General features: G+C 35.5%; 1 protein-coding gene across 1 annotated transcript in view; it reads left to right on the top strand.

Annotated features, from left to right (window-relative positions):
* Window positions 1–12357, top strand: part of RYR3 (ryanodine receptor 3) — a 190089-nt gene that overhangs the window by 103801 nt on the left and 73931 nt on the right. Inside the window, exons 41-50 of the mRNA XM_059474635.1 lie at window positions 1112–1244; window positions 2227–2330; window positions 4535–4670; window positions 5712–5892; window positions 6360–6465; window positions 6994–7114; window positions 7706–7875; window positions 8520–8740; window positions 9110–9200; window positions 10629–10769. Of these exons, the coding sequence (XP_059330618.1) occupies window positions 1112–1244; window positions 2227–2330; window positions 4535–4670; window positions 5712–5892; window positions 6360–6465; window positions 6994–7114; window positions 7706–7875; window positions 8520–8740; window positions 9110–9200; window positions 10629–10769 (1404 nt within the window). The remainder of the gene's footprint in view (window positions 1–1111; window positions 1245–2226; window positions 2331–4534; window positions 4671–5711; window positions 5893–6359; window positions 6466–6993; window positions 7115–7705; window positions 7876–8519; window positions 8741–9109; window positions 9201–10628; window positions 10770–12357) is intronic.

Genomic DNA, 12357 nt, shown 5'->3' with positions numbered 1-12357 from the left:
TTCTGTTGCCTCCATCCCAAAAAGAGATGTCTCCTCTGATCCCAGTATTCCTTATCTAATATCCTTTCGCCTGGTCACTCATCTTTCTTATGTATTTGTGGAACAATTTTCAGCCCAATATTCTACCTTTTGCTTATCTTTTCTTGGTCTTTCAATTTTTTCGTAACTTGATTGTCTTCTATGTGCATCTGCACCACTCTTTGCCTCTTGAATCAGTAATTCTCCTAAATGCTTATACATTGAATCTGCCTATACCATTGCAGTTTTACAAAGTATTCGCATACAAGTTTTAGTATATCTGTTGCATTTCAAGGCAAGTTACAATTAATTATAAAATTATTATTACTTTGCTAATTTATAGGTACTACAACACCCTGGTTTTGTTATAACTTGTACATAGAGCCAAAGGTGATAAAAAACCCCTGAAACCCAAAACAATGACAGCCCCCAATGCTTTCTAATTTTATTAAAAATGTTTTCCTAGAAAATTTTAATAACACAGATCTACAAAAATGCTTTACAGAAATTACCATGATATCCTTCAAAGGAAACGCAGACTTAGAAAACTGTTTAGTAACCTGGTGTTGTGTCATTAAACAGCTTGGCCACCCAAAATAACCTATTTTATATCTCTGTTTTTATGAATTGTATGTAGACAGTAGGTACCTCATGAATATTTCTTTCTGTTCAGTGTTGTAGCTTCAAGAGATGGAATGAACAGTCATGAAATGTAGTCTGTGGCTTAGGGATTGGGCATTTTTCTAGGTTGTGGCAGCAGATTCTTTAAGCTGGATCTCCAGCTCCTTGGAATAAATGGTTAATCATGAGGCTGTATTGAGACATATATTGTCTCTGAAGGAATGGTGGGAATGTTAAAACTTGTCAGTTCAAACTGGTATGTCACCTACAGTTCTCTGAAAAATGAGTTTTCAACACTTTAATGGCCTAATGAATGTGAGAGTTAAAAGGAAATGTGAGTCCTTTCTAAAGTAACCGTCAGTTGCTTATCACCTTGGTAACTTCACTGTACTTTCCTTGTGAGGAGTGCAGGAAGAACTGGAACAGATTGGTAATTAACATATTTCACTGCTTTGTCAACTTTCCTCTTCAGCAGATCGCTTTCCCAAAGATGGTGGCAAGCTGCTGTCGGTTCCTGTGCTACTTCTGCCGCATTAGCCGGCAAAACCAAAAGGCCATGTTTGAGCATCTCAGCTACTTACTGGAAAACAGCAGCGTTGGACTGGGTATGCCATGTAGCTGCAACACCTAAAAGCAAGAGTAGGAGCAACTGTGATATCACAAGACTGGTGTCTAGTTTGTATAGCAGGCTGAAACATGCTTAAACCACCTTGTGGTTTCACCTTTAAATATTTTTCTTTTTTTTTTTTCATTTTTGTTTCAAGCTAATGTGTCTATGAATTATATTAGGAACAGAATTGAATCTGTGTTTTTATACACCTTGAAAAAATTAGTATTGAACACATGGTTTCACATTTTTCCATTCAAAATAGTTGTGGTTTGAAATCTAAGATTATATAGACTCCTTATGGTCTATATAATCTTGCCTCTTTCATCTAGTTTAAATTTCCTTGCCTCCACAGTTTAGGCTACTGAAGTAAATTTCATATTTCTCTTTTGAACACTGACTCAGTTTTTTAATGCATTAGACTTTGTAACACAGGAAAAATTTATTAGCTGGATAGATGGTTATAGTAATAAGATATTTCAAGGCAGGATAGCTTGTGATTTCACAGTGATTTAGCTGTTCATGTATGAATTTGGCTACAAAAAACCACAGAAAAACGGAAAATATTAAAGAAAGAAAACAGGTGATTGAAGCTTGAAATGTCCCTTTGCTAAAGATAGGCATGTTTTAAAATCTTGACTTGATAAGGCTGTGCAGAATTATGTAGCTAACATGTTGGTCTCCTAAGAAAATAGTAGTCCTCCAATTTGCTATATTCTATTCTGATTCTATTTTTCATCTGAGTATCTGTATTTAAAACCACTGTGTTTGAGTATGCTTACAGAAAAAGCCAGAAAAAAAAAATTCAGCATTTCCACATTATTAAAAAGAGTTGACTCTGTTCTTGGATGAAGAACTGCCCTAAAATGTCCTATGAATATATTTGCGTTCTAGATTCCAGCGTGATTGCTGCCCTCTGCTGCGTGAATGTGATTACTGCAAACTCCCTTTAATCGTTATGTGTTAACTTTTTTCTGCAGCGTTTCCTTCAATGAGGGGTTCGACACCACTCGATGTGGCAGCAGCCTCTGTGATGGACAACAACGAACTTGCACTTGCATTGGAGGAGCCAGACCTTGATAAGGTGGCCACTCTCACCTGTTTACCCATTTATTAAATGCTGTACTTGTGCTGAAAGAGTTTAAAAGGGCAAGCTTGATCATAGTAGTTTTTGAATATGTTGTCCTCAAAAATACCCACTCTAGTTACGTGTTGTTTCAAGGTGAGGTTGATTGAGCAGTATTTTGCCTGATTTTGCCTTATGCTTATTGGGAGGCAGAGCAAAAAGAGATTTATTTCTATTTTCTGCATCCTTTTACTATTGTTATCATGTAGAAAGGAAAACAAGAAACAGACATGAAACAGGAATATCAAGAAGTGTTTTTTTGGGGAGGAAAAAATTGGGAATTAAGAAGAGAATATTAAGAAAAGGACACAGGTCTTTTGGCTTAAATCATAGAGATTTATGGGCATGGAGATTAGAATTAAGAGAATTGAAGGACAGGTATTTCAAGATGAAAGGTGAAACAGGATTTTAAGGGTAGGGTCAATGGGAGACTGAATCCAGAACTCAAGTCATTGGCAATAGTTAGGAATAAAGAAAAATGTGAGGATAGGCAGGATGAACTGGGAAATACAGTAAAATATAAAAAATTACATAAAAGTTGTATATCATAGGAGGAAAACAGATTAAGAGATGGAAGTGCACAGTCAGAAGAGGAGGAAAGCAGATAAAGGAAGTTAGACATGCTAGCAGAGCATTGGGGCGCAGAAAACAGAAAGCAGGGTTTAATATAAATGGAGAGAGTAGTTAAACACCTAAATGATAACTTAGCACACGGGAAGTCTCTGTGCATGATGACAGGATCCTGAGATGACAGTGGAACTTGTGGGACTGTTTGTGATTAGTACGTGGTGTGGGAGAGGAAAAGTTGTGAAATTGAAATAAATGGGCATATTACAGGGATAGCTGGGGGAAGACAGGCAGGAATATGAATGGAAAGGGTGTGAGACAGCACAGCAATATAGTTACCAGGCAGTATGTTCTTAAGAAGTATTAGCAATTCTCTATCACCTGCAAAATTGCTGCATGCACTCTCTCCTGTCATTAATAAAAAATTAAATGGCATTGACTTCAATCCTTGGGATACAACACTAGTGACTGGAACACAGGTATGTATTCACTTTATCTTCTGAATAAATGCTTGAAAACTATCAATTCCTGTTAGGAATTATATACTTTTTCCTCAGAGTGCTCTGAGTAACTTCCTTACTTCGTACTGCAATAAACAAGTTTTCCACATCAACCCATTTTTTCCACTGTTGCAGCCTTTTGGAGGCAATTTGTGTACTGTATCAGCTGACATATAATTCTTCCTAAATTCACAACTTTTTCTCTCTTAGGACACTGGATAATGACTAAATATAATCTCTTCATCTATCTCCCTTTTGCCATCTATTTTGACTGCCTGCCATTTTGAGAAATTATAATTTGTATCTTTTTTTACAAATTCACAGAAGATTCTTCATGGTCATTACCCATTTTAAGTGCTATAATCATGCTCATGTGTTGTCCTTTGCACAACCATATGATTACTTATTTTATTTGAAATGCACAGTTATCTGCAAATTTCCTTTTAGATGAAAGAGGAAATTATTCTGCATATATTTCTGAAATTCAATTTAATATAATAAAAATTAATCATAATTTCTTAAAGATTTCTCTTAATTAAAGATAATCCTTTTGATAAGAAATGTTGTGTTAGAAATTTTTGTTTTACCAAAATTCTTTAGTGTTTCTGATTTCAGACTCTTAAAGCTGTTCATTCTTCTGAAAAATTGTGATGGTTTGCATATCCATTAAAATTAGAATTACACTATATAAACTTTTTATGCAATCTTTATTTTGCTATTTTAGCAAGTAAGCCATACATGGTTATTGATCTGATTTTAAAGCTGTTCAGTATTATGGTTGTCATGTATGTACTGTCAAAAAGATCTGGATTATACAAGATTTTATTCTATTTTTCACATTCCACATTTGTTCATGTTGCTGTATTTTTGTGTCATCATATAATTAGGTATTTTCAGAAACAGAGAGTGCTAACCTTTTTTCATTAAATAAACCCCTATGACTGATAAAATAATGAGCTATATTGTTAGATTCGTAGGTTAATTGCCCGGAATATAAAAAATCTTGAAAAAAAATACTGTTCTCATTCTAGTTTATAGTTATTTTTAGAAACATATTTCTAAGCATATGAATAAATTATTACTTCTGTATTGCAGGTTGTTACCTACCTGGCAGGTTGTGGCCTGCAGAGCTGTCCAGTATTGCTGGCTAAAGGATATCCAGACATTGGATGGAACCCAATAGAGGGTGAACGTTACCTGTCATTCTTACGATTTGCAGTTTTTGCTAACAGTAAGTCTAATTTCTTGGCATCCAGATTCCATCAAAAGGTTTCCTTTAAATCAATTTCCTAACCATCAAAATATGTTAAATCTGAAGAGAGGTTAGTGCATACTGTCCTCATTAAAAACACAAGACTATTTGTGTATGCTTATTATTGTAAATTTTTTTTTTTTTTGAATCTTCATAGTTAGCTGTATTTTTTCTTAATTTTTTTTTTGCAAATCACATAATTGAATAGATTAACCTGCAGCCATGGTAGTGAATCATGTTAGGAATTCCTTGGAACATGAAGACCAGGAATAGGGGTTACATCAATATATTCTTGTCACTTCTCTGTGAGACAAGTCTTTCCCGTGCTCCAGCATGTGGTCCCTCCCATGGGATACAATCCTCCACAACCTTCTCCAATGTGAGTCCATCCCATAGGCAAAAATACTCCACAAACTGCTGCAATGTGGGGCATTTTTCCATCGGGTGCAATCCTTCCAGGACAGGCTGCTCTGATGTGAGTTCCCCTACGAGGAAACCTGACCAATGTGGGCTCCACTCTCCACAGGTCTGCAGGTGACTCTGCCAGGAGCCTTTTCCAGCACAGGTCTCCCACGGGTTCACAGCCTCCTCTCAGGCATCCCCATGCTCTAATGCAGGTCTCCTCCATGGGGTCTCCTCCATGGGCTGCAGGTGGATCTCTGCATCCCTGTGGATCTCCATGGGCTGCAGGTGGATCTCTGCATCCCTGTGGATCTCCATGGGCTGCAGGTGGATCTCTCCATCCCTGTGGATCTCCATGGGCTGCAGGTAGATCTCTGCATCCCTGTGGATCTCCATGGGCTGCAGGTGGATCTCTGCATCCCTGTGGATCTCCCTGGGCTGCAGGGGCACAGCTGCCTCACCATGGTCTGCATCATGGACTGCAGGGGAATCTCTGCTCTGTTGCCTTAGGATGAGGACTTGATTTCTATTTTGCAACAATTAGGGGAAAATGCAGCTTTCTTCTGACTTAAGAATACCTTTCAGGAGAAAATATGTGTAGTGCTTTTTGGTCCTCAGGTGAAAGTGTTGAGGAAAATGCAAGTGTTGTTGTCAAGCTCCTCATTCGACGGCCAGAATGCTTTGGGCCAGACCTTAGGGGAGAAGGAGGAAATGGTTTGCTGGCTGCCATGCAGGAAGCCATCAGGATCTCAGAGAATCCTAGTCGTGACCTTCCTTCCCAGGCATATAAAAGAGAAGGGTAAGTAAATGTGAATGCTTGTTTGGCAAATGACAATTTAATAGCTGGTTCAATCATGCTTGCAGTATGTGGATAATAGACCCTGTTGTGTAGGGCATTAGACAAGCGGGGAGAATTAGAGATTCACAACCACAAGCAGTTGTCATATGGTATTCATAAAGCATTAGCTAGATAAAAGTGGAATACGAGTTACAGAGAGAAAAAGCCCGAAGGACAAAACAAATGAGAAGACTGCTGTGGAATGAAGCTAAAGTTAAGCTAAAGTAAAAGAGGAAGGTAGAAGGCTCATGTGAAGTCAGCTATTACAGTTAGCCTGCGTGCTTACCCTAGGGACAAAAATCCTTTAGTCTGGAGCCAAAGGGATGATTATGTCTGGTGAATAGTCTCTGGATCATATATCTAGCTCCAGACAAGAGCTATAAAATGTAGATTAGCAAAAATGCTTACTGTTATTTTTAACTTTTTAGTGATGAGGAGGAAGATGAAGAGGAGACTGTGCACATGGGAAATGCAATCATGTCCTTTTACTCAGCTCTCATAGATTTGCTTGGACGCTGTGCACCAGAAATGCATGTAAGTTCATTCTACCACTTGCTCAGAAAATGTAAGGAGATTTCTAAACATAACTGTAAACAATTTGTAAACATGTCTCACTAAACCTTTGTCTATTCAAAGCCTTCTTCCCTTCAAACAGTAGACTTTATGGTTTCTCGCTGTATCTAAGTAGACACAAGCTGCAAGATGTTTATAAAGAACCGTGGTCTTTTGATTACTTTATGTTTTTTTATTTATCTAAAATTTTGGTAATTTTTACATTACTATGAAATAAAGCAAATATGAACTACAAGTGTTGCAAAATTAAGTGACCAGTGTAATAACTTCTGAAATTGACCCTTTATTATTCTCTAGAAAGCCATAAAATAATTTTTATAAGAATGTGATAGAGGGCTGCTTTTTGTGTGCATTCATTCTTGGATAAATTGAATTTCTGTACATTTTCTTCTGGTGTTTGAAAAAAAATCATATTAATACAAATATTTTGAGGAAAACTTTCTTATGTCCTCAATACTAAATTTGTTAACTGACAAATTTTTCTAACAGCTTATTCAAAGTGGAAAAGGGGAAGCCATCCGAATCAGGTCAATTCTTCGATCCCTAGTGCCAACTGAAGATTTGGTGGGGATTATAAGTATACCACTAAAGTTGTCCACAGTTAACAAAGGTAACTTCTTACTTTTATTAGACCATTTATTTTTTATGAAAGTCCTTTGCCACATTAGTCTTCAAATGAAAAACAGAGCAGTTTTGCTAGTTGAATGTAAGCAGAGAATTGTTCAAATTTTTATTAGATCTGCAACAATTAGAGCTGCTCCAGTGGCACAGATATTTGCTCCTGTAGAGCAGAGAATGTAAGAACGTAAGAAACACTTTAAAGGATCACACCAATGGGCCAATACTTGGTCTCCAGCAGTGGCTTTAGAGACATTATCTCCTTAGGTAAAATATTTAAACTTGGCTCAGTCTCTTTGTATTTCCACATTATCCAATCATCTGTAGAATATTGTACCATTAATTTCTAAGCTTTCATTTAAGAGTGAAAAATAATTAAATTGCAAAATAATAGGGGTTTCTAAAGAATAAAAAATTTCTGTTCTAACTGATTTTTTTCAGCATAGAACAAAACAGAAGAATGTAGTTTTCTTTGAGTATGTGATTTTACATATTAAATGTAATTGTGATGGGTTTCATTACCTTGGTCTTTCTCATTTTATCAGTTACCTACTATTAAAAAGTGCATTGTATGTTTGTGTAGATGGCACAGTAAATGAGCCAGATATGTCTGCCAGTTTCTGTCCTGATCATAAAGCACCCATGGTACTCTTCTTGGACCGTGTCTATGGTATTAAGGACCAAAGCTTCCTCCTTCACCTACTGGAAGTTGGATTTTTACCAGATTTAAGAGCTTCTGCCTCTTTGGATACAGTACGTATTTCACTATTGAGTTTAGATGAAATGGTTGGATATAATGGCTCTGTAAGTGTAAGAAAACTGGAATTTCAAGTCAAAACAGTCTTTAATAAAAGGCATTGTAGGCTCACTATAAAAGAAAATCAATATTAATTCACTATTAATTGATAGTGCATAAGTTTGATTTAAGCATTCAGTGTACAAAGTGTAAAAGTAGTTTAAAATCTTTTGATACAGGCTTTACATTAATTCAATAAGTACATTGAGCATACTGCAGTAGGCCTGATAATTGTTTTTATTTCATGTTTGTTTTCAATACTTACAGTGAAAATCCAGGTGTGTGAAGAAATTGAGATGCTGAGTCTTATTTAAAACCTAGTGGGGTTTTCTAACTTGTTTCAAAATAGAGGCTACATATTAATTTGTGCTGCTGTTTGTTCAGAGTGCAGGGGTGCAAGGGATGGAATATAAATTGATGGCTTGAATTTTCTCTTGCTGAAAAAGAAATTACTTTAGTCCTCGTGTAGATACTGGAAACATCATTAGCACCCAGCCACTCAGAGACTTAAGGACTACTACATTTTTTAATGTTTTACAGCCTTCTTATTTAGTGACCTTTATCCAATGTGACACTAATGCTCTTTTGCTCCTTCATACAGGTTTCTCTAAGCACCACAGAGGCAGCTCTTGCACTAAATAGATACATTTGCTCAGCTGTGTTTCCACTGCTCAAGAGGTGTGCTCCCCTCTTTTCTGGAACAGAGCATCATGCCTCTCTGGTTGACTCCATGCTTCACACCATATATCGGTTATCCAAGGGACGGTCCCTCACCAAAGCTCAAAGAGATGCTATTGAGGAATGCCTGCTTGCTATTTGCCAGTACGTATGATTCCTGGGTACAAATTCATTTCTTTGCTGCAGGATAGGTATTTTAACAGCTTCTTTTGTTGCCTGAAGTGTAGACCTAAGACAATTTTATTCTTATATAAAATAAATGACCAGTGTTATCTCAAGAACTGAAATGTACATTTGTCTGTTCACTAAGAGGCTTCAGAAGCAGCACAATGTTCTGTGCTATATCCTTAGATAGTGAGATTCCTTAAGCGCCTAACACTGTTTTTTCACAATATTTTTAATGAGTGTTTTGTCTCCCAATATGTAAATTGACTTCAATTTTTATTTCATGTACATTGAACTGTATAAATTTTGCTAGATAACATAGATAACATCTATTTTTTAAAATTACAGCCATTTGCGTCCCTCTATGCTACAACAGCTGTTGAGAAGGCTGGTTTTTGATGTGCCCCTGCTCAATGAATACTGTAAAATGCCTCTCAAGGTAAATACTTTCTTTTCTGTACATGCATCCAGCATAAAACTTGAAAAGAAAATATTGTTTTCTTGTTTTTAAGAGCAGAATGGGAAGGCTAAAGCAATGTAAAATTACATCTGAATTGAAAATAATGTTATTGTTTTGTAGTCTTTCAAATTAAATGTAATGTTTGCAATATTTTTGAAATCATGCTTAATGCAAAGAGTAAGGTGATTATGATATTTTGTATAGTGAGCTGTTGACTTTCCTGCCGCTTCAGCAGAAGAGTATTTCAATGTACCAATTTAAATGTCAGTGTTATCTTGAGATTTCTTCTTCTGCTATATGAACTAAAATAACTCTTGGTGGGATGCATGGTCCAGGAACAAATTTTGAGTGAAATCTAAGAGACAAGATGGAGGGAAGAAAATTCACTTTTATTTTTGAGTAATCTGTAACTGAAGCTTTATCTAGTTTTTTTCTAGTTTTTCTTTTGTTTTCTTTTTCTTTTGTTCTGTAAAAATAGAATTATAATTGTTAGATGGTAAATGAATCTTATTTAGAACTATTCTGTCAGGTTTGTTTCACCTTTTTTTTGGGATAAAACAGCCTGATCTACAGTCTGCATCTTTTTCTGAAAGAATTGAAATTTTATCATATTTTAAAGCAGAGCTGCCATAATCACATACTCTGGAGCATCAATAATTTTTGATTAAAAGTCTGGTGTAGAGGGAGTGTTCAGTCTGGTTTTTAACTATATATATAGAGAGATATATATCCTTTCTTACACAGAATTGTAATAAAAAATAAAATGTCAAGATTCTAATCTGATACTAAATGTAATTTTTAAAATTTCTATGGGATAAGAATTTTTAGTTGTACAAAAGAAACTGGTAGAAATTTGAAATTACATGGAAAGTGCATATGCATAATCATCTATACTAGCTGTTTAACTGTACAGATTTCCTGTATGATAGGTTTTTTTTCTGTCAATTTTTCCAGAGCTGAGCCAGGAGAGTGTACTGCAGGTGTCTTTTGCAGTGTTTAGAGTAACATTAAAGAAACTACAAATGACAGGAGTTAAATCAATGTGAATTTGTAAAACTTTTCATGAGAACCTCCATGTCTGGCCTTATACCCATTTCATTGTCTGTGTTTTTGTCCTGTGAGCTAGTCTGTACTCCCATGGTGACAATTCTGAAAGTTTGCTACTCCCTGTAATCACTGAGAATCACACAGCTGGAGCTGGAGATAATACAGGCTTTATACTTTCAGAATATTGGCTCTGCTGCTCTTTCAAAAAGAAAAGGAAGGAAAAAAAGGCCATTATTCTGAGCCATTGGAAATGAAGAGACAGACATGAATAATACTACTCCTGTAACTGTTTAGCGTAGCAGTGTTTTATTTTGTTAAATAGCAATGTTTCACAAGCATTTTTATTTCTTGAAAATCTAGCTTCTGACAAATCACTATGAGCAGTGCTGGAAATATTACTGTCTGCCTTCAGGAATGGGAAGCTATGGAATTGCAGCAGAAGAGGAGTTACATTTAACTGAAAAACTTTTCTGGGGAATATTTGATTCCTTGTCTCATAAGGTAATGGCTGCAATTCACATTACATTATGGGGTGGGTATAAAAGCATTACAGGGATAATTTGCTGTGCCAAGATCAGAAAATTCCTGTTTTAAGGGTCGTTTCATCTAATATGGGAGATACAGTAATGAATGCTTTTAATGAAGTGAAAAATTGAACACTGAATCTTGAAAGATTCTCTCCAAGCCAATGAAATTTCACATCTTTGCTTGATATACTCGTAAGCTTTACACTATTAACGAGGAGATATGTACGTGTATATATATATATACACACACACATAACGTTTAGTTCTACCTGCACTAATATGTCAGTGTTGTCTGCTCTCCTATCTTGGCTGTACTAAACATTTCAAATTACTTTTTACTGACATAAAATTAATTTTAATAAATATGTGTACTTGCTTATCAAATTGTCAGTATGTGCAGAATAAATTTACATTGATTGTTTTCAAATATATATTTGTATTTCTTTAGTTTTCCAGCTATTGCCCAGCTGAAGAGATATGATGCAATATACTATGAAATAAACACTTTTCCTTTTTTCAGTTGCAAAATGTATTATTGGGACATTTAAACTTACTCAGTTTTTCTCTCAGTAAGAAAAAGTTGCATTTCTGATACAAGATATGTCTTCTTGAGTAAACAGTTTTTGTGCTTGCTTGGGATCAAAATTTAGTCCAATTAAAAATCAGTTTTTGCTTTAGGACAATAAAAAAATCCTATTCATTGTGTCTCACTGAATGTAAGTTCTCTTTCTAAGCTAAAGATTTAGATGATTGCTCCATTAGGCATTCTGATTTGTAATATGGAATAAAAATGGTCTATGCATTACTCTGAAATGGCTTTTTAAGCTTTATTTTTATTTTATTTTAGTAACATTTACCCCTCTCTTAGTGCTTTCACAAGTGTGAAGAGTGTCAGCAGTGCCTGACGCAAATCAAATGTTTCCAATTAGTGAATCTTAGATTTTAACAGATAAATTAACATTATATGTTTCTGTCAGTACTGGTGGCTCTCTCTAACAACATTTTTATTTTTCTGTAAATGGTTGTTAGCCCAATGGTGGTTAGTGAGAGTTGTGTAAATCTGATCTGCTGACCTACAGTATTCTCCACCATTCTTTTTTGTTCTAAACTATTTACAGGTTTGATGTTATTAAAAATAATGAAATTAATTTACTACAGTGAATCAAAATTTCCTTTAATGAGCATATTTTAAAATGAAACAGTGCAGGGTGAAAAAGAGGCAAAATGGCAATGGCTTCTGCTAATTCTGCAGGAATTAGTAATTTGAGAACTAAGGCAGTGTTTTACAGATTATCATGCTTTTTAACTAGTCAGACAAGCCTTCATCCTCCCTGTACAGGCCTTCATGGCCTGAAGAAAGCTCGAGTTGAACTCATATTGCATACACATACAAAGTGTCAGCACACTCTTATGTCAATCTGAGTAGTCTTTAGAATATATCATGTTGATGTAATGGAAAATACATGTCATGCAACAATAATTTTGCTCTATGTTTGAATTTTAAATGTGACTTACTGTTTGTTTGCATCTTCTAATATTTGTACATGGCTATGGCTGCTTGG

This window comes from Ammospiza nelsoni, chromosome 6 (genome assembly GCF_027579445.1).
Source record: "Ammospiza nelsoni isolate bAmmNel1 chromosome 6, bAmmNel1.pri, whole genome shotgun sequence".
Lineage (NCBI taxonomy): Eukaryota > Metazoa > Chordata > Aves > Passeriformes > Passerellidae > Ammospiza > Ammospiza nelsoni.
The sequence above is the reverse complement of the archived record's forward strand: the minus strand, read 5'-3'. Positions and strand labels throughout refer to the sequence as shown.